The following is a 22194-nucleotide window of genomic DNA, read 5'->3' as shown; positions in this document are numbered from 1 at the left end:
TTACCAAAGACAGCATAAGATATTCATTGCAATTGCAAAGAACCAGGGCTAAATCAGCTGCTTTTCTCTCTCTTCCAGCTGTACTTAGAAGGTATGTTATACAGATGGCTAAACTGCTGTTGAACTTTCAGTGACATTTTTGGGTTTTCCTTTTAATAATGTTGCTAAATTCACAATCACGTATTTTTGGCTTGTTAAAGAATCGTTTTGCCTTGCCCTGCAGCACTGTCTTCAAAATCCTTCCCACTTCCAGTGGACAAAATCAATGCCCTGAAGATTGAAATGCGAGTCAGAGCTGAGAACTGGTGACCAAATTTGAACCAAACCCATATTTTTGGGAGATTTCTTACCTGAGGGTACGGCAGCAGTGCTGAAAGGTACAGAACCAAACATGTCTGTACTAGCAGGAAGTGACTGGGATGAAGATGGGATAAAGGCATCACCTGGAGTAGCAGGAGTCTGCAACGGGACAGGAATAAAATGAAATGATACATATCAGCTGCAGCATATACTTGCTGTTGCACCTCTGAAGCTCACAGTTTTAGAGGGAAGAAAGCGAAAGAAAAAAGACTGGAAAGATGTAGAAGGAGAAAAGCGATAGAAATAAACAGTATTAGAATGTGCTGGAGACAGGAGAAAAAGAAACGAGAGAGAATTCGTACCAGAGGAAAATAAAAACAAGCTTTGTCTGGACTATATCACACACACATATCAATATACAGACTTGTGATTCTAGCCATTAGGTGACAGCCTGTATAAGCTACAGACTTAGGCATTAGTGCAGAAAAACAGTAAAGGTAAATGAAATATCTGCAAGATATAACAATGCTTCCAGTCAACCAACAGGACCAGAACCATAGGTCCACATTAAAGGAGAAACACAGTCTAATCGAGCAAGCTAAGGGCAAGGAGACAGGACTTTGAGTACCTAGTCCCAGACATCCTCCAGAATACCTTGGAGATCTGAGCCTGAGACTCCAGAGGACTTTCATTTTCTCAGTATATTCATACTCCCCTACAGCTTAACATAAGGTTCAGAAATGCAATAGGAAAATGACTATGTTTTCACCTTATGATGCAAAAAAGCCTGTTGAGAATGCTTTCATTCCTCTCAAAACACATTCAGCCCTCCCTCTCTGTACTCTTTAGTCCTCCTTTAGTAGCAGTTCTGGGCTATGTGCTTGGTGGAATCAAGGAGTTGTGATATATCAGCTGTAACTGGGTCTTGCTGCAGCACAGGAGAGAGACAGGGAGCTCAAGACAGAGAGCAGTGAAGCATGCAGCTCTGATAAACACCAGGGAAGGAGATCTGCAGTTCAGATTATATCTTATGTGACACCAAACCCTATATCAGATAAATAAAAATTGAAGATATTTTTGCACTTCTTCAAGAACCATTGATTCCACATTAAATTTGCTTCACTTTTATTTTCTTGGAACATAAAAACTACTTTGAAATCCTCCCTACTGCAATGGTCAATCACCTGAACTGTAAACATGCTCCATAAACATGCTGAAAATAGGATGTAGAAAAAGACCCCATCCAGTTTCCCTGGATACTTACTGGGGGAGAGGTTACATCGGGAGGAGTGGACATGTCCCCAAAAAGCTCTAGTTGGGTAACAGCCTGCAAAGATAAAAACATAACATCTCCATTTACCTTTCGAGGAGAAGAAAGAGCAAGTTAATTCACAACAACTTGTAAAGTTAACTAGTAACAGCCATCAATACAAAACCAAAAGAGCAATGTAGGCTTCAAATGTCCAGTTCCATATAGAAGAAACACATGGACTTGAGCTGTTGGATTTTCATATTGCCCATGGACCTGACTAGATGGCAGCTGATGCTGAGAAATGATACTATGGGGAATTCTCCTCCCTAAAAAACGAATGAAGCATGAAAAAACTACTCTGAATGGGACTGGATGCATTATTGCTCTGCCCTTAACATCGCTGAAAACCAAGCACAATTTACCCGCCAGCTCTGTTCCCTGGCTCCTTTTCTAAATCCCCAAATCAAGGTCTTAAAACACGACAGCAGACTGTGGAAGTGACAGAAGGATACAGAAGGGAAGGACTTTGAGAGTGCTGCCTGATTTCCCCTTGCCCATGGGACAGGTGTGACCTGGATAAGTGGACTTGAAGGAGGATGCACAACTGGGTCATTATAAGTTTGTAACTCTACATATAACTCACGTTGGAAGTGTTTTCTAAGGGCATCCTTCAGTTTGATCTCAAAATAGGTCACCCGTACAAGTCTCATGTAACTGGACCAGAGGGGAAAAAGCACTTTCATAATAAGGAGCACCTTGACTGGCTGCATAATCAAACCTCTGTCACATGCACTGGAATAAAATTGCTCACTTCTACCCAACACTTCACTCTGCCAAATGACTGGCATGAAAGTCCTCATATTTTAACTGGAAATTAGAGTAAGATATTAATTAAGGTTAAAACAGCAATCTGAAGGACCCCTATAGGGATATAACAGTCAGAGAGGCTCCACTTTCAAAGGGTCAGTTTCAGGACAGCCTGATTCCAGCACTCAACCTCTGGCCCTTATTCCAACGAACATTGATGATTAAGGTAATGGGTGTTTTCAATACAGGCAGAGTTACAAAACGTGGCCAGTCTTTACAATTGGAAAGAAGCTGCTCATAGCTGAACTATAAGGACAGAAATAACCACAGGGTCTGCGTGTGCTCATGTTGAGACCTCGGTGGAAAGCAGCAGAAGCAGTCATACATCTAGGGATGTCCCCCCTGGCTGGGTGCTTTCCCCCTAGATCAGCTCAGCTGGAGTCCAGGGCCACCAAACCTCAGAGCTCCATGGGAAACCTGAACGGATCTGCAGTCCTTAGCAGGATGGATATACAGGAATGCCATGGTGGCAGCTCAAGGACTAATTCTCCACCACCTTTCTTCTGCTTGTGGGCTTTCCTTCTCCTTTGCACTGTACTCAATCATATCCACACATATGGGAATCCAGAATTTTTGGTCTGAATGAGATTTAATGGCAATATTAACTTGGTTCATCAAATCTCAGCTCTCTGCAACATCCTTTCACATACACTTGATATTAACTTGAGTCTTGACCTGCAAATCTAGCCAACACTGAGCCCTTATATTAACCACCATGCTAGCTGATCAGTCTTCACAGCTTTATAGCATAACAAAGGGGAAAAAACACCCAAAGATCTTTTTACCCCACACTTTTATTATAAATGCTCTTTTAAGAAATAAGACTATCGTTCAGTATATAATAGTTCCAAAGGTTTGTACATTTTTGCAATCCAATCTCTGTTCCCCCTCACAAAAGCAATGTTACAATCAGTTTCAGCTGGAATCTATATAGCAGCATGGATAACTCTCAGCTTTATGTCTAAAAACATGCCTAGAGATGAATTATTTCATATTTCCTCACATCATGCCATATATTAAATAGATCACATTGCTTTAGTGATACAACAATTCATTTTCTTCATATGAGCCTATATATCACACTAAGTATCTGCGTGGAAATGGAAGAAGGAATAATGAAGAAAACCATGTTTTCTTCAGGGCAAACCAATTCAAGACTGTATGGCAGAAATCCTGCAAAAAAAACAACCCAGAGTGTGGGCACACACACTAGCTACAATGCCCACAGATTGGAATGATGACAAGGGCAGCGCTCCTCTGAAGTAGCCCCAAGCCTTGCGTAGGCGCTGCTGATTCCAGAGGCCAGAAGACACCATATCTCAAAAGAGGCCACTTTCTCCCCATCTCTCCAAATGATTTGTTCAGCATCACCCCTAAATCTGCTTTTTTTTCTCCCTGTATCACTGCTGAGCTTTTTGTAGAGCTGTCCCCACAAGCACAGTGTTATCCATCTGCAGGCAGTGGGATTCTGGCCACCATCTTTTACTTTTGTGATTTCAGTCTCACCACACAACCAAATGCACCCGTTAGACTTTCTTAAATTATTCACACCTGATATATTAGCTAAGTTCCAGCAAAGTTAATCCCAAGCAAAACATTTTCAGATGGCACTATTCCTACACCTGATTTCATCTATATCTCCTTAAAACATTTTTAGTGTCACAACCTTACCTGAGTGACTGAACCAAGATTTTCATCAATGTCCAGCAATAAGTTTCCATTCTCCAGCTGTAAAGCATGATTTATGAAATGAAATGAATGATTTATGAAAATGACATGAATTTCTGAGCATGAAAATGATAACTTCTGTAATTATTGACTCCACTATTGAAATGAAAACCCTTTCCATCTTGCAGTGAATACAGATACGAAATCACACAGTCAAAACAAGCTCAGATGCTGCAAGATGGGGGAAAAACACAATTTATCCATGCTAAATATTCTGATGGATACAACAATGTCAATGCTTGCTCCCCAACTATTTACTTCTTCAGATGTTTCTTAATTCAGCAATTAGCATTCGCAATGAAGTCTGGTTCTGATGACATTAATGGAACTTCTCAATGGTTTGGGGAAAGGAAGGGCTCAAGATGCTCAGAGGAAAAAAAATACAGTTGTGAATCAAAACTCTAACAGCAAATTTGTGGAAAAGCACGCTTTCCTCTTGCCTAGGAGAACTAACATCAGTGTAACAGCATTTATGATGCAGGTTTTCTTGCCACAGTTGTTTCTTATTACTTACACAAATCAAGCTGCATTTAAAATCTTTTTGTATGTCTGTGTGAATGTGTGAGCCAACTGTCTGTGTGCCCATGCACTCGCACAGGTCTCTACCCACTGACATATTTAAGGCAAATCACGACCTAAGTGGCTTCAGAATGCCAAATCTCAGACAACACTTATTGAAGCAATAGAGAACTTCCCTAAGAAAGAGTCTTCACAATCAACCCTCGAAAAATCAAACATTAGGCAACTGAGAAGCTTCGTAGGAATCACCACCCTGTAAACCCATTTCAAAATATGCTCCAAAAGCCTTAGAAATAGCTCAGAATGTCCCCCCCAGCACTTCATCCCAGTCTTTGTTGGCTCTGGGAATGAAGCAAGGAGGCAGCACGCAGGCAGGCTTGGACTGCTGGAAATTCCCACTTGTGCTGCAGTGAGATCCTGCCCAATGCAGGCACACCATTAGCAGGTAGGGCTGCATCTCGCATCTGCAGCGGTCTAGAGAGCCTTTAGGGTCCCTTCCAAGCCAAACCTGTGATGATATTAAACAACCAGGAGCCTGATAAGACACTCCAGCCCCTGATCTTGCCTTCTGTGGGTTCCTCTGGACTTTCTCTCCTTCGTCACCCCAAAATGTGCCCCCTTAACACAAGCTCAGGCAGCAGAGCAGCGTGCTGCCATCCGCGCACAGCAAGGCGGAGGAGCGAGCATTAATCCTTGTATCTGGGCGACACGAAACCTGTAATGAAAGCTCCATCTTCCCATACAGGCATGTGAGACATACTGTAAATCTTCTAAACATGAACTATGTAAATCTGGCTCCTTAAAGCAGCAGCAAGCATTTTTAAAGCGCTCCAGCCAGTAATGAAATTCCTCGTAACACTTTTCACTGCTCAGTAAAGAAAAACACATAATCCAAGAGCTGGGGAAAAAAAAAAAAACAAAACAACAGCACAGGAGTAAAGAAGCACTAAGAGATAAGTGAACTGCAGCTTACATAAACCTGAACCAAAAATGATCCACCTCCACTGCAGTATCCTGTCTGACTGCCAAGTACTCTGAAAAACAGCTTTTTCTAAGCAATGTTTGGAGTTTAAAGGGAAATCTAAGAGTGGGACGCATACATTTTTTTAGCTTCAGTTCTACATCTGCAAGAGTCAGAATAGCCAGATCCTTTACTTGGCCTGGTTTTACCAAAGGAACAGTCCAGCGCTGACTTACAGCAGGAAAAAACCCGATTAATATTGCTAGACGTTTGCAGATGAGATGATAAAAGCAGTCTCTTAAAGCATGGCTCTGAAATCCCAGAGAATGAAGCAAACACGGTGCTAAAAAAAAAAAAATTAAAAAAAAAAATACCCACAGTAATTATCTTGCACTCTGATACAGATCTCAGCAAGTTAAAAAGAGTATGTAGGATACTAAATATAGTGATTAACCAGCAATTAGCAATTAACCTTTGAGCTGGGTATTAGCTATTCAGATCCTCTCACAGCAGAGGGATTTGCACACATTTCCTGCCCTCCACTTGGCCCAGCAGATAACAGAGGGATCGCCTGGCCATGCTGCTGCTCTGTGCTTTCAAGCCCTATGTGCATTTCACATGGAAAGTTTAATGACGAGTCAATGGTTAACATGGATCCTGAAGATACATATATAGTTTTCATTTTAGTTGTAAATGTAAACATTTTGGCTACATCAAGTATTTTTTTCTGATGGTTCAAACCACTGTTCTAGGTCATCAAGGCTTCGGTTATTTGCACATCTTTATACACAAGGAATGCTGATATTACACGAGCTCCACGAGCTGCAAGCTGCTTGCTAATTAACTACAATTCATTCTAAAAAACACAATCAGAACTCTAACGAAGGAGCACAGCAGAACTGTGACTAAACCAATAATCAGTGAAACCACAGCCAGTAAGCTGGGACCCACTAATATCCAACAGGCACACTGTCATCCCACAGAACTGCTGTGGGGTTCATGGAGCAGTGTGATAACTCAACAAAGAAGAGCTCCCGATTACAGACAACGCACTGACGAACTGTCTCACTGCTGCTCAATAGCCTCCTTCAAGCTAAGGATCTCTTGATGTGATCAAAACACGCACTTAATCATTTGTTTATTTTCTCTTAATTCTGAATTCCCCGTGTACCTCAGGTATTTCCTTTTATAGGAAATGATAGTGAAATCTTTTCAACCTTTCCCTCCCTGGAAGCACTCAAGGCCAGGCTGGATGGGGCTGTGAGCAAGCTGGTCTAGAGGGAGGTGTCCCTGCCTATCACAGAGGTGCTGGAACTACACGATCTTCAACCAACCAACTCAAACCATTTATGATACTATGATCTTATAAGAACAGAAAGGGGACGGACCTTGACTGGCACCTAATGCCAGCACCACACATCTCAATGTACGCAGTGCTGTACAAAATCAGAACAGTCAATGTCACGACTACTCCAAAGATATGCATGCATATCCACTGCTCTAAATGCCTTCCCAAACATCACAGAAAAGCAAGACTCAAAACATTACCCTAACAAACTAATGTATTTCCAAATGTTGCCACAGTTAGCTGTGCCTGATAAGAATCCATGCCCAGTGTTAAGCCTTGGACGTGGGTTTGGACTGAATGCAGTTAAGTCAGGCATTTGACTGCAGGAGTCTTTCAGCAAAGGTAAGCAGTGAGGGAAGGCTTTGCAGGCATGGATGGTCAGAGGTTGGGTATGTGCACTCTCTTTCTTCTCCTGCATGAAAATCGGATCCCAAAAGCTGATGGCAGAGGCTGAAGTCAACATCACCAGTGTGCAAAGTAAGGATACTGATGCAAACCTATGGGAAAGGCATGGTTACAAAGTTTTCTTCCGCACCAACTGCCACTGAAAAAAGTCACTTCTTAGAGGATCAGAATCATCTGGAAAGCTGCTCTGAGCTGCTCTATTGCCAGACATTTTGAGATGCCACTACTCCAGGGCCAGACCTTCTGTGTGAGCTGCTGGAGATGGCGTGCCCATGGCTTCCAGATGATGCCTTTCAGGCACGCTTCTTTTGACATAGGATCTGAAAAATCTGTAAATGTCAATGTGTTCCTAGCCAGAAATGAAACACAGATCTCCCAAACACAGCTCCCCGTTTTGGCAGGAGGCCCAGGATCCTTGTGGCCCCAAGACCTGGGTGGGCTCTGGTCCAGCCCAGCTTCATCTGCAACTAGAGGTCATGCTGAGCATCCCTCTGGTTAGGCTGATGGTCTTCCCACCCCTTTGCCCTAAGACAGCCAACTACTCCCTGCCTGCTCTGTGCTCATTTGGGAGTATTTCCCATGTAGATGGTACAGCTAAATGGCTGCCTGCACTCTGAGGCTTCAGCTATAACGCTTTGAATCTTTATACAGCAGTTAAGACGAGTTGTTTGAAAGCCTTCATAAAATGGTAAGCAGAGAGTTTAGACATTTTGATGAGAAGGTTTTATTGTGATGTGACTGACAGTCTCAGTGAAGGGTATTTACAGTCTGACTCTTATTACTAAAAACACCATGACAGGTAAAACTTGATGTGCATGTATAAAGGGGGGGGACGATGGGAAATTACAACAAAAAGAGCTCATTAAACATTTTGCTTTTTTAGAACAGTTAATTTCCCTTACAGAACTACAATTTCTAAGTGGAGCATGTACCACTTAACACAGGCTCTTTGGGGTAAGCTTGCTTTCTTTGTCTCCTTGATGCCTACCCCCACTGAATTGAGAATATAAGAATTTGTCTAAGGAAGAAACAAAGAGGAAATGAAAATGAGTACAAGAAGAGTCAATAGAGTCAAGAGGAAGGGAGATACAGAGATAAGAAGAAAACTGGGTTCTGGGAGAAGAGTGTGCTTGAAACTGAACTGCATTCTGCCTCTTATGGTAGAACTCATCCCAACTAAGCGTAACTATCTGAAAGTCAGTTCCTTATCATTCCTTCACATCCTTTAAAGCTAGCTCCTCCAGAGCCACGAGGGAATAACAGCTGGACGTATCTGGACATACTCTCACCTCCACTTGAGAGGGACACCTCACAAGACAGGAAAATATTCCTGGAGGTGTCCATTTCTCTCCTCTTCACAGAGAGCCAAAGGTGGATGGCACCAAGATGACCAGCTCCATGCCCCGACCTTGATGTGCTGAAGCTACGGATAATTTGCCTGAGAACACATCGGAGAAAAACAACCCCAAGATGGAAAATCAATCTCTATCTAGGGAACGTGGGTAATTCAGCCTGAACCCGAGCAAAACTTGCTGCATTTTTATTAAGTGTTGCATTTAGTGTCAGGAGAGAGAATTCATGGTGCCTGAAACCTATTAGGAGCTACAAAAAGTTTCTGTCTTCCCTCATCCATTATGAAATTAATGAAAGCAAGACCTCCTAATAAAGGAAGTGTCCTTATAAGTTTAAACCAGGTAGATGAGCTAGATTATTCACCCTTAGATTGAATTTTAGAGGTTTATATAATAAGGACAGCTATAAATTGAAAAAAAAAAAATATGGCAAGTGTCTCAATGACAGAGAGTCTCACACGCAGAAGGGTGAGCAATAAATCAGATGGGCAGTGGAATATTAAATTGCTAATTTTAAGAGTGATCTCTGCTTTTCTTTTCTCTCTCTTTTTTTTTTTTTTTTAATACATATTACTATAAAAAGGGGAAATAAAATCTCTGCTATGCATTTCTCCCTCTTCCCTTTTTTCTTTTTCCCCCTTATAAATTAAAGCAGAAACTTGTTTGGAGGAAGAAGTCTAACCAGCTTCAATATAACCATGAAATAACAAAAAATTAAGTCTGCAACACACTCCATAGAGATGACACATTGAATATATTTGATGATTACAGAGTCAGTTCCATATGCCTTACATCTCACAGCTATGCTCTTTAGCAGGACAGTCTAATACCAAAGTGTCTGCAGGCATGATTGCAAGTGTACAGTGCACACAGTTACACTGCAATGACCTAAATTACAGACTATACCCAGAGTAAATCTGAAACATCACTGAAGGAATAATAAAAAAATCACAGGAAACATGCAGAGGAAAAACTCTAACACTGAGCTATGCGAAAAATGAGTGAAAAATCTACAGCTATTCCTGGTCCACGAATACCTTTAATTAGCTATGCAATGTGAGTTATCTTCCTACATTTTCCCAGCCAACAAGATGATGGCTCCCTCCTCCTAGTGGATTATCATGAAATATTTATGGCAAGTTTTGTTTGTTTGTGCAAACCTCAGAAGTGTCACAATTCAGACCCCCATCCAGCCCCTCCCCAGCATTCATCTTTTTTATTTGGCATCTCAGTCTCTGTGCTCAGCCCAAGCTGTGCAATTTACCACATCCTTGCGTGAAATGAGCCCCTTTCTTTCCCTCTCCTGAACACAGGCATTTCTGCCATGCTTACAGCAGACTGAAATCCTGACCTTTTCCTCCATTTTTCACACACAGATCCTCAGAAATACGCATTTTCTGTGTAACCAACACAATCTACATTTTATCAAGATATTGTTTCATTTACACAAATGTACACGAAACAACACAACCCACCCTTCAGCAAATGTATGTTTTCTTGCTAAGGCATCTGTCATTCCACTCCTCTCACCAGCTTGTTACCATTCCTTATATGTTCAGAGGATAAATGTTTCACCACTTCTAGATGCTCAGATGCAGAAAGGGAATGGTGCCATTTGGACAGAACAGTGCATTACCCTCCTTTTCGAGCAAAATCAACTGTCCATGCAAGGCACAAAGCAGAAAGAATTCAGTCTACCACCTCTAATGATACTCAGCCTGTTAGGTACTTCAAGCACTACAGAAATAACACAACCGTTTGGGAGGAAACCCCAGGGAGTGCATGGGGAGAAAACACAGCCACATCCAGTTGGCATGTGCTATGTGACTGTAGCAGTGAGAAAGGGTGACAAGGCTTATATAGCTTTGGATAATGAAATAACTCTCCTGATCCAAGCAGCAAAAATCCACACATTAACATGCAGAAGGCTCACTGTCAACTCTTAACTAGACATCACTTTTATAAACGGTGACTTGCATAGGAATCAACCAGAAAAGACAAAAAGGAGGAGATTCAAGTAATGAACGAGATGGATATGTGACATTACCACCCTGGTTACTTTGAAACAACCCAACAACAGTAGATTGCTGATGAAATTCACATCCTATGGGATGTGGCAAACACTACAAGCAATACTAAAGGTCACAGAAACTAAGAAACGTACCTTCTTCCCTGCATATAAATAATGAAGATACTTACACTTACAGGTTGACTTTTTGGCACATCATAAACACCTTCCTTCTTTTGGCTGGTAGGAACCTGCAACAGCAAACAGACACTTTGGTCACTCTTCCAGCAGGTTTGATGAAAAGTCAAAGTCTGCAACTGATATTTAAATACAAGGCAGTTGTTTAAGGATGGTATCCTTGACATTCAAGCAGCGATGTTGATGAAGATGGCACTGAAGAAATTGAACATCTATCTGAATTTTTAAAAACCTAAAACTCAGTAGTGCTCAGAGATGAGATTTTCATTCTCAGTTTAGTCCAGCTGCATGAAATTCAGGTGCATTTGGATCTCTTTCCTACAAAAGTGGTTGCTTCATCATTTTACTTGGGGGTTAGAAGATGGACATGGGAGTTATAATCAGGTCAGAATGTCATCTTCCTCTGTAAAAGAGATCCAGAGCAGCAGTGCAATCAGAGAGAGAGAGGTTTGGCCTGTGGCATTCGATATCTTCCTTCCAATTCTTTTAATAACCTAAGTCAAGTGAAGCCACAACATGCATCCCTGCAGTGATTGGGTCCCATGGGCTGCTCTAAGTGATAGTTGGTCACAAATCTGCAATTCTGTAAAGAATTATGGACTGTCAGGCTTTGAGGCTGCACAGCCACTCGCAGTCAGGGAGCTGGAGTCAACAGCCTCTCTTGTGGATAGGCACGATGATGATACAATTAAATAAACTAAGTGAGTCAACAGTCATAATTTACACCGTGGGCATTTACATCCTACTCGTGTGAATTCATTTGCTCTGTAATACAGGGTTTAGCATGCCTAAGGACTGCTGTTTTACATATTTATAATTTGCGACTGTATTTCTTCTCCTTCCTAAAAGCACTAAATGCCTATTGTAAATGACACGAGCTGAAAGAACAGTAAAAAAAAAACAGAGGCTCTAAATAGACACACATGCTCTAAGTAAATCGGCGCTGCTTTTCCACTGAACAAAGGCACTCAACCTAAGGTTACGTTTCAAACATTTATGAAACCTCATAGGTTAACAGTGGAAATAATCCTACAGATTTGACAGACTGACTTTCCTTTTGTTTTTTAAGACGATAAATACCTTGGAGTTTTGATATGAGCGTGGGGCTATTTTAGGGAAAGCTGAAGGAACTGTTTATTCGCAGAACTGCATAATTATTTCTTAGTTTCTATATCCAAAGGTCTCTCTACTGTTCTAGCACCTGCATGCTCACATTTAAGTCTTGAAACTTGAACACAATGCACACGGAAGAAGCTTTACAGGAGCAATCAAGAGGCATAAATACAGAACCCTCACAGAAACAGAATGCAATTTATTATTACAGGCATATTTCTAAGATTTCTTTTCTGTTCCTGCCCCAGGAATGACTCGTTTCCCTCAGTTTTCTGAAAGTACTGGGCTTTTCCACTAAAGCCATGTATCATGTGAGGTATGTGAGACTGGTGAGAATGGAACAATTCAGTCTAATAGAAAAAGGGTCTCTCTTCACAGACTGATGGGCAACTGTGCAAAACCATGAATACTCTATCTCATAAGTTACTGGAATGCTTAGTCTTCCTTGAAGAGAGGACAAGTGCTGTGAGATTAACTATTCATAAACTATAACCAGTATGCAATTTTTATTTTCTCCCTGGAAAGCTTCCCCTGCAGTCATTCTCTTCTTCCTCCTCTCAGCAGTTCCTGCTTTTTTCTTTGCTTGGCCATATCAGCATAGTGCTAGAAGCACCAGTGCTGCTGACAGCTCTGCCTCTAGGACAGTTTGCAAACCAGTTTGATGTACTTGCATCTTACAGGAACACAAACACCACAACTCAAAACCCTGGCCTTAGATTGTCAACTCTTTGCAGCACAGACCTTGTCCCTCCATACAGAGCACTGCTCAACATAAACATCACAAAAATACATAGCAAAATCCCATCCCCATCTCACTATTATAAAACAGGCAGAGAGATGCCATAAACAAATCTGATGCTAGAGAAAGGATAGGTGGATGCTCAGTGATCAATTCAAGCTCAGTGATTAATTCTTGATGGTTGCCTTGATGACCTTGAAGATATTTTCCAACTTAAATGATTCTAACTACTACATTATGTAGACAGACAGGATTAAAAGAGCAAACAGATGTAGCTTTTGGGATAATGTATCAAAGAAAGGCTATAGACAGAGAAGAAAGGAAGTTGTGACCTCTTACAAAATTAGAGATTATCACATTCAGTATTTATCTTCCATCTTCAGCTACTCACTGGGTAGGAGTCTCTTCTACCATGGGAGAATAGAACTTTTTGTGTACCAGCTCTTGGTGAAAAAACAGAGCAGGACCAGATGACAGATTTTGCCAGGCTGAGGTAAGGAGACATGAGGCAACTGAGGATTGGTACCAACCAAAAAAACAAAACAACAAAGAGGACCTTTTCCAATTTCACTTTTAATAAAAACCTGGATGGTTCTACATTCATCAAGATCTTCTAAGAGAGACAATTTTTCTGGTGATCTCAGTGTAAGATGTGGAATCCCAGATTTATAGCAAGTATGTGGGAACTTGGGAGCCAGCGGCTCTGGGCAAGTCTCTGGCAGCTATACTTCAGCATCTGCCCGTTGTGACAGATCACAGAATAAGACCTGCTGGTATCTAATCTCAGCATTTGCTCTTTTCAAGGTATTGACAGCAGTAAATAAAGAGCAGGACAATGCTAGACTGCATGCACCTAGATTATGGTGTATTATTTATCACAGGTATTTTCAGTGCACTTCAGCGCATTTTCTGTGGGAGAAAACACTTCACATCCCAAGACTGTCAAATGAAACCTTGAGAACTCTCTGGTGACTTACAGGCCAGTAACCTTGAGATGAGTAACTCACCATCTCATATTTCCATTTTACGTTAACATCCAATGAGTGCTTCTGTTCTCTAGGCGAGTTCCTGTTCTCTAGCCACACCTCAAGATATACATCCTACTTCTTCCATATCCACCATCAGCTTCAGATCTGCAAACCCTTGGACTGACAACCTCATTTGTGCTTGCTTTCACTGATACTTCTTCACAACCTCCCTACAAGCTTTGTTTGTGCTCCGATGAAGAACTATCAAAATGTTGTTATGTCTGAATGTTGTTATCATTGGACCTTCCTTTCTAGCACAAAACTGAAATAGTCATTTTATAAAAGACTGTTTTTCTGAAAATAGTCAGCTTTTCTATTATGTGGTAGAAAATATTCAACCTTAGGCATGCTCTCACCTTGAGAGCTCTGAATGCTTTGCTCTATGGATGTAATGCATACATTATTTTGCATGGCAGGGATGCCACGAAATCTACAGAAACAGGTCATGCAAACTTCACCTTAATGACCCTGTAATGGTGTCTACAAGATTGTTGTTTTCTAATTTTTCATTTGCATTTCCCTTTCCCAATTTAGCTTCTTTCTATTCTGTTTTACAGATACTCTACCTGCTCATTTTATTCTGTTACCTTCCTACCTCTTCTCATTACTTAAAAAACACTTTTCCTCATTTTTGTTCTTTCCCTGCTCCTGTCTACCTCAAAAAAACTTTTCCTATTAGCAGATCAGCAGCTATCAACCACTGCTAATAGGAGAAACAGCCAGATGAAATGTTTAATCACTTCTTGGATCTCCTTCCCCTCCACACCAAAAGATTTCCTCAAATCACGGTTTTCTTACAGCATAGAGAGATTTCTGTCTATCTCCAGATTTGTTCCTAGTATGTGATACAGAATGAATTACCTTATATTTTAATAAACCCTGCACTGATCCCTTGCAGAGAAATTGAATGACTAAAGATAATTTTATATTGCTTTCAATGCAATTCTTTTGTGAAGAACACGAGCTTCAGCTCTAACATAATATATAGACAATGAAAATATTTTCCCTAGTATGGGGGATATCCATTGATAACTCTTATGTTTTGCTCAGTTGTTATTCTTGCTTAGCCAAAAATGAAGAAAAGTAGCAATAAAATGCCTAAGAATTGCTTAGATGGTCTCCACTTTCACTATCAGTTTCTTAGACCAGCTGTAAAAAGTTTCTAAGAATTAAAAGGAGAAAAGAGAACCTACCAATAATCACTTTATATGGTGTGCTCAAGGTTTAAGACCCTTCATAATTTGGCAAAACTTACAGATCAAGTTAATAAAACCTGCAGAAGCTGAGCAGACAAACAAATAAATACACGGAGACTGGCAGATTATTCATGTAAGGTCATAAGAATGAAATGTCAGACATTTTTTGCGATGAATGAAAACTAATAAAAGTGAATTATATATGAAATGTGTTGTACTACATGCTCGCAATTGTTGCAATGAAAACACAGAAGCAGTGATTTTATACCTGATAAATGTTTTCTTCTGTTTCAGGCTCACGGATTGGCTCATGTCCAGCCTCAAACACAATGTACTATTACACCAGCAGCCAGAGAGGAAAAGTCAAAGATGAAACAGAGGGAAAAAGGCAATTTGGAATTCCACATAAAAACACAGGCAGGCATTAAAGAAACAAGTTCAAAGTAAAGGCTGAATGGAACCAGACAACTGGTTTGTTGGGAAGCACAGAGTAAGGTTGTTTCATATTTCATAAACCAGCAGAGAATAGACCTAAATCTCCTCTAATGATCATTAGAGCAGCTTCCTAATTCTTTCTCACTAGGGATACCGCCTGTGGTCCAATATTAATTTTCTCAAGTCAACGTGAATTTTGCCTCTTTTACATAAAGGCAATTATTTCCATACGTATTTATTATCTATGAATAAAAAAGCTAAATCCAAACTGGGAGAATAGGCTGGAGCTCGTGCAACATACCACATGGTGAAAGGCTGTCACAACACTTTTCATCTTCAGGTTCTTGTTTTATTGTGAGGAACACATAAAGTAAAACTCCTGACATTATAAAAGCTGAGCGGTAATTTAGGGCATCCTAATCTCTCTCATCTTCCTTGAAACACCTTAGACAGTGCTCAGTAGTCACTAATGCTTGAATTGGTTTCTTTCAGTGTGCCTCCAACTGGTATTTTTAAGTGGAAGAACACAAAATCTCCACAAAACACAAATCTCAGCACAAAAACACGAGAATGAAATTACATCTTTTTTCTTCTTCACACTCAGCAGGATATTGGACATGAATATATTGACATATTTCTGATAATTATCTTTATTCCCAGGCATTTTGCTTGGATGAAACAAGACTTGAACTACAGATTTATTACTAAATCATAACCCAAAATGCCAACAAGGGAGAGCATTATAACATTAATTCCTCTGAGTTTCTTTTTAACAAATATTCACTCTCTGAATGAAATTCTGGCTGCATAGAAGCCAACAACAAGATGCCAATTTATTGCTATAAAAACAAAGTGTCATCTTCCTTATTTTAGAAGGAACTCCCTTTTCTGTTAGACTGCGTGTTAAAAAAATAAGGAAATAATGACAAATCTCAGTTGGAAACTTCAAATCTGGACTCAAAAAGTACATTTTAGGAAAGATTCAATCTAGTATTTCTATGCAGAAATGCTGTGCTATTACATCTTAATCCCTAAACGTGCTACTTTCTGTAAAACGTAGTCTCTCATGAGATCTATCTCAATACATTTCAAAACATTTTGTGAAAGGCTTTGGCTGTGTTTGAAGATAACACATATCTAGTCATTTCTGAAACTCCCAGGTCGTGCAGCTTCAGAAATTACCTGGTATACAGGGTCTTCTACATCTTCTTCCAAAATTGTCTACAGCAAAGTAAGAGGACAGGCAGTAAAAGCAAAGAACATAAACGGCAGAGATAAAAGAACTGTATTCAGAAACCAAAGGACAGCAAAGAACTAAGCAAAATGTGCAGGTAAGTATATAGCTCTCTTTCTTCAGTATGCAGATAAAGTCAAGTTATTCTACAAAGTAACACCATTCTTGTTTCATGAGAGTTTAGCAACCTGCACCTTATTTGATTTGACTCAAATGCACACATTCAGAAGTTCAATGAATCATCTCTAAAGCACAATATATTAAAAGCACTACTTGCAACACAGTGGCCCTCATTAAAGTTTTCAACTAGAAGAAACTCTATCTTGGAAATGAGCAGGACACTTCAAGTTGCCAAGCATGTTCATCTTACCCCAGGTGACCTCTTTCATCGCTGTTTAATCCTCCCCTGAACTCACCATATGTCTTAGATTCACATTTTTCATTCAAACCTACCATTGTCAACAGATGCTAAGGGTACCCCATGCCTCTCTGGAGCAATTCTTGGGGATACTTCAAACTGAATTTTTTTTGGTGGTAGTCTAAGCTTATGCATGTACCTGGTATACCGCCTGTTCACACTGCTTGTCTTTTTGCGCCTTTTTTTCCATTTCTTCCCTTTGTTTCAGTTCATAGATGAGCTGAAACAGATCTCGCAAGTCCAGAATCACAGGTTCAGCCTACAGAAATAGAAGCAGTGTGAAAGGTTTCTACAGAGGAAAGGAAAATTGTAATTAATCACTGGAAAAAAAAAATACAAAAAAAACCATCAAGAATAATTGTCAATAGTGAAATATATTGCTTTTCTTTTTTTTTCCCCAAATGGTTTCATTAATTGGCCATTTAAGAACATCTAAAGAAACTCCAAACACAGAAAGAATACAAGATGGGCCTCTTAAAGAGCTGGTTATGAACATGGCCTTTCAACTGAGCTTTTGGAACAGGACCAGAGGGCTGGAGCACCGCTCCTATGAAGAAAAGTTGAGGGAACTGGGCTTGTTTAGCTTGGAGAAGAGAAGGCTTTGGGGAGACCTCACTGTGGTCTTCCAATACTTGAAGGGAGCGTATAAACAGGAGGGGGAATGGCTGTTTACGAGGGCGGATAGTGATAAGACATGGGAGAATGGTTTTAAACTGAGACAGGGGAGGTTTAGGTTAGATGTTAGGAGGAAGTTTTGCACACAGAGGGTGGTGAAGCATTGGAACAGGTTGCCCAAGGAGGTCGTGGGTACCCCGTCCCTGGAGGCATTCAAAGCCAGGCTGGATGTGGCTCTGGGCAGCCTGGTCTGCTGATTGGCGACTCTGCACATAGCAGGGGGTTGAAACGAGATGATCATTGTGCTCCTTTTCAACCCAAGCCATTCCATGATTCTGTGATATGATTCTATGAAGTACGATGAAGGAAATGGCAATTATCTGATACTTACTGCCTGGGCTGTTTTTATTGCCACAAATCGATGATTTCCCTCCTTTCCACACACATATCCAAACGCTCGGTGGTCTGTGATATCCTTTGCGATGTACGATATCTCATGAACTGCGTGGTGGTGCTGTAGTAGCTATTAAAAAAGAAGAAAACACAGCAAGAAATACCCATCAAAATGTTCCATTAAATCTGTATCGTTTCCTTCCATCAGTGCTTCACCTGGATCTCAATGCACCTATGGAATTAAAAACAAGCATTCCCTGGTGTCAAAATCAATTAACATCTGAACTATTTCTGCCTATTCCCTTTTCAAAATCTGGCCAAACGTGACTCATTTTTAATAATTTGACAAAAAAAGCGTCAACTGAATATTTTTCTTTGTATCTTCAGGTGAGATATAATTCAATTAACACATATCACTACCTAATTAGAAGGTAAACAGCATTGTAGGTACAGAATCCCTGTTGGTAGGAATAGGAAGAGAGCACAGCAGCTACTTGTAGCTTCCCGCAGAGCAACTCTGAGGACAGACTGCAGGATGAGGGGTGAGAGATCCAATCTCTGCAAATTGACAGCAGGGTCGCTTTATCTCTACAGCACTAAGCAGCAGGTGAGGTTTCACTTAAAGCAGTAAAAGAACTCCACAAAAAGCACAGTAAGCTTGGTGGTGATGGATCGATGGCTGGACCAGATGATCCTAGTGCACTTTTCCAGCCTTCACGATTCTATAATCCTACGAAGCGTGTTTTGGCCAGACAGCAACACCAGGTACTAGCATCCTTCTCACTCTGATATAATTACCATTTCATTACCAAAGTAACGTTGAAGCAGTTCTACTCAGAATAACGTCCTTGAAAAGTTTCTCTAACCCAACCTATTAGTTTGAATTCCCACCCTCTGATGCATCGCCCTGCTCCCCACTAATCCAGGGATATTTCTGAGAGCAGGCAAAGCCGCAGAGAATTCTTTTGAGGTCCAGATTCCTGCTGGTTTGGAGAAAAGCACATTTTGAGAAGCAGCGTGGTATCCAGGCAATCTCTAAACAACCGGTTATTTTTAGAGTTTAAAGAACACTTTAAAATTCAAAACCAGAGAGGATGTGTGCGTATGGAGGAGAAAGGGCCGTGTGCCTGTGAGGCAGTGACAGGTAATGTGGCTCCCGCAGAACAGGCACGGGAGTTTCAATGGGAAGGCAGCACCTAAGAGGAAGCTGACTATATATAAAACAGCAGACTGGACGTATGTCACTTTCATTCCTCATTAAATGGCTCCTAACTTCCTGAGATCGAGACTGCTTGTTCTTAGGGAAATGGAAGCTTGACGCTGACTTTGGGCTGAACATGGCTAAGTTAAAGGTTGTGCTCCAGACTTTCACAATGTGTTAAGTGTTCAAAATTAATGATCTTTCTTAGATAACATGCTGGTATTGATTTACTAGGTTCCTCTGAAAGCATGCTTGCATTCTATCTCTTACAATGAAATGAAATGTTCCCATCTCTCTACTCTGCATATGACAAGGGAACGTTATCTCCGGCTCCTATTAAATCTAAGTTCTTTGACATTGCTTTATTGATTGTGAGACAGCGTTTTGCACTGAAATTAAACTGTGATCAGATTCCTTCCTCATGGAATTAAATTTGAAGACCATTCTACCATGGCAAAAGATCGCCCACAATGTAAGGCAGCAGATGGAGACGCTCCGATTTATTCGGGAACCCTCATTAACTATTGGAAAATGGTTACGGTTGTAATGGTTACGATACCTCATATACTGCACAAATTAAGTAAAGGTGACTGCAACATCATCCTGCTTCACTGTACGGAGCAGGCAGAGTTTTCTACTTGTTTGAGGGATACTGGCTTGGAACATGCACATAAAACGTAACGTTGCATACACACCTGTACCACAGTGAAGGTACAAGCACTCCTTTGAATCTGTGCTTTCAGAGCTTGATTCATGGACTGTGTCCTTTTTACATTTTCCAGCACTTTCTTCCAAATACTATTTTACGAGTGTCTGACTCTTTACTCGTCATTAAGCAGGAATGACACCTGTTGCAGTTGGTACAAACTCACCACTGCAAAACACCAGGTTGGGACTGCATCATTTTTGTAAAGCCCTTCCCACCCCAGCTCCTCTGGCTCTTTTGTCTATAGGGTTTTACCACTTAATCCTGTCTCTAGTGGGTCAAGAGCCTATAAAGGAGCATTTCATAGCTCAGGGATGTTTATGACACCCCCATATGCACACGCTGGTGGAGTCCATCACAAACTATTTGATGTTTTTATGGCACCTTTGCTGAGTGCTGCTATGAGCCATTTAGCACGCCTTCAGTGAGGTGTGGGATTGGTGGAGGGCTGCAGTATGGCAGAACACATTACAGAGAAGACTTAATTTGTACCGCGGTTCAATACAGTCAATTAAATATTGCGCAGATTAGAAGGTAATTTAACAATTAAGCTTCAGTTGTTAAATAAATTCACTGTACACAGCTTCCAAATTATTTTAGGTCTCGTGTGACTTTAGTCACTATTGAAAACATTTATGATCTTAAAATGCAAGCACTGACAAAGCCTTGCATTAGCTAACTAAGTCGTGTGCTGCAACAGTTGTTCTTTTCAGGCTAAACCTGATGTCTGTATTACATTTTATTCATATGTTCAGATGCCATTTCTTGCTGTTAAAGAAGGAAGTCTGAAATACTTCCTAGGCAGCAATATGGGCAGCCACCACAGGCACCATCCTTAATGCATCAGCCCCTCGTGCTTGGCCCAGTCCCTGCAGCCCAAGAGTATTTTCTCTCCCCTTTGCCACTCCATTTCCTGCTTCTTCTCCTCTGCCCCCCATCCCTCCCTGCACATCACATGGAATTGATTTAGCTACTTCTGAGATCTGTAGCATTTCTAATTTCCCTCAGGCTGCTTGGCACCTATCATAAATTTTTTCACCCCTTATCCTCATCTTGTCCCTTTATTTCCATGCCATAGCCTCCAGTGCCACTAAATCAATTAAGTCAATCAATTAAGTACTTGGAGGGCCCAGCAATCATGTCAAATATGTGAGTTAGATGGCATGAGAAAGTCACTGCTTTACTATCGCTATTCCTCTTTTAATGAGGTTGTCTATTTAGTGAAGCCTGGGGCACACTGTTAAGAGCCACAACAAAAAATGCCCTGCGAGCTGCAAAGCCTCCTGCACACACTGCCCCACCGAATGCAGGAAGCATGCAGCACGTAATGGTGTGCCCAGAAGGACAAGTTTCACAGGGATCTGAGCTGTAAAGCCTCAACCTTGAAATACTAAATGAGGAGCCTTAGGATTTCCAGGCTACCAATGCAAGGATGTGGACAGCCATGGTGAAGCATCCTCTGTGTTTGCTCAAAGAAGCTGTGGATACTCCACCCCTAGAGGGGCTTAAGGTCAGGTTGGATGGGGCCCTGAGCAGCCTGATCTGGTGGGAGGCAACCAGCCCAGGAGCTGGATGGTCTTCAAGGTCTATTCCAACCCAAGGCATCCTGTGATTCTATGATTCCATTCCCATCTACCCACTTCTCAGCCATCTGAATAAACAGTAGTATATTTTGAGTGTCACATCAAGCTCCCCAAACACCAGTTACCCACCAAACTGCAAAATTCATAATAAAATAACTTCACAGACCTTAGTTTTGGTTATGCTGCTGTCTACCTCGCCCAGATTCCAGTTCACAAAATGTTTGCTCAGACGTGTTTTAAGAAAACACATCCTATACCTTTAGGAAGACAACTGAACAAACACTAAAACCTGAATCTAACAAGGAAAATTACAGTGATGCCTTAACAAGAAGCTTAGCAAGCTAAAAGTGTAATAGCACATTTACCACGATATACTGCAACACATTAAGTGAAAACAATGAATTGTAAAACATGCAAGCACTTCTGAGATGAATTTCATCTCGCTGCTCCCAGAAAAGCTGGATTTGTATCGACATGCAGTATAAAAACATTTCACCAGTGTTGTAAGAGTTGCCAAAGCAACAACACAGAGGCAGAACTTGCAGGTTGTTGCCCTTGGTAGTCAAACCCAAGCAGTTAGGGTCTAGCTTCTCCC

The 22194-nt window shown here is 41.0% G+C and overlaps 1 protein-coding gene across 4 annotated transcripts in view; it reads right to left on the bottom strand.

Moving 5' to 3' along the window:
* The window catches only part of DAB1 (DAB adaptor protein 1), a gene marked incomplete at both ends in the record, with an annotated part of 88141 nt that overhangs the window by 11620 nt on the left and 54327 nt on the right, over nt 1-22194 (bottom strand). The window contains 8 exons of one of the 4 annotated variants that reach the window (XM_079535721.1): nt 351-459; nt 1565-1627; nt 4091-4147; nt 10932-10991; nt 15283-15348; nt 16632-16670; nt 17241-17360; nt 18108-18239. In XM_079535721.1, coding sequence (XP_079391847.1) covers nt 351-459; nt 1565-1627; nt 4091-4147; nt 10932-10991; nt 15283-15348; nt 16632-16670; nt 17241-17360; nt 18108-18239 — 646 coding nt within the window. The remainder of the gene's footprint in view (nt 1-350; nt 460-1564; nt 1628-4090; nt 4148-10931; nt 10992-15282; nt 15349-16631; nt 16671-17240; nt 17361-18107; nt 18240-22194) is intronic. The other 3 variants (XM_079535722.1, XM_079535723.1, XM_079535724.1) reach the window with 3 other exon arrangements.

This window comes from Tetrao urogallus (assembly GCF_951394365.1).
Source record: "Tetrao urogallus genome assembly, chromosome: 5".
In the NCBI taxonomy this organism is placed as follows: domain Eukaryota; kingdom Metazoa; phylum Chordata; class Aves; order Galliformes; family Phasianidae; genus Tetrao; species Tetrao urogallus.
This window is presented reverse-complemented; position numbering and strand designations above follow the sequence as displayed.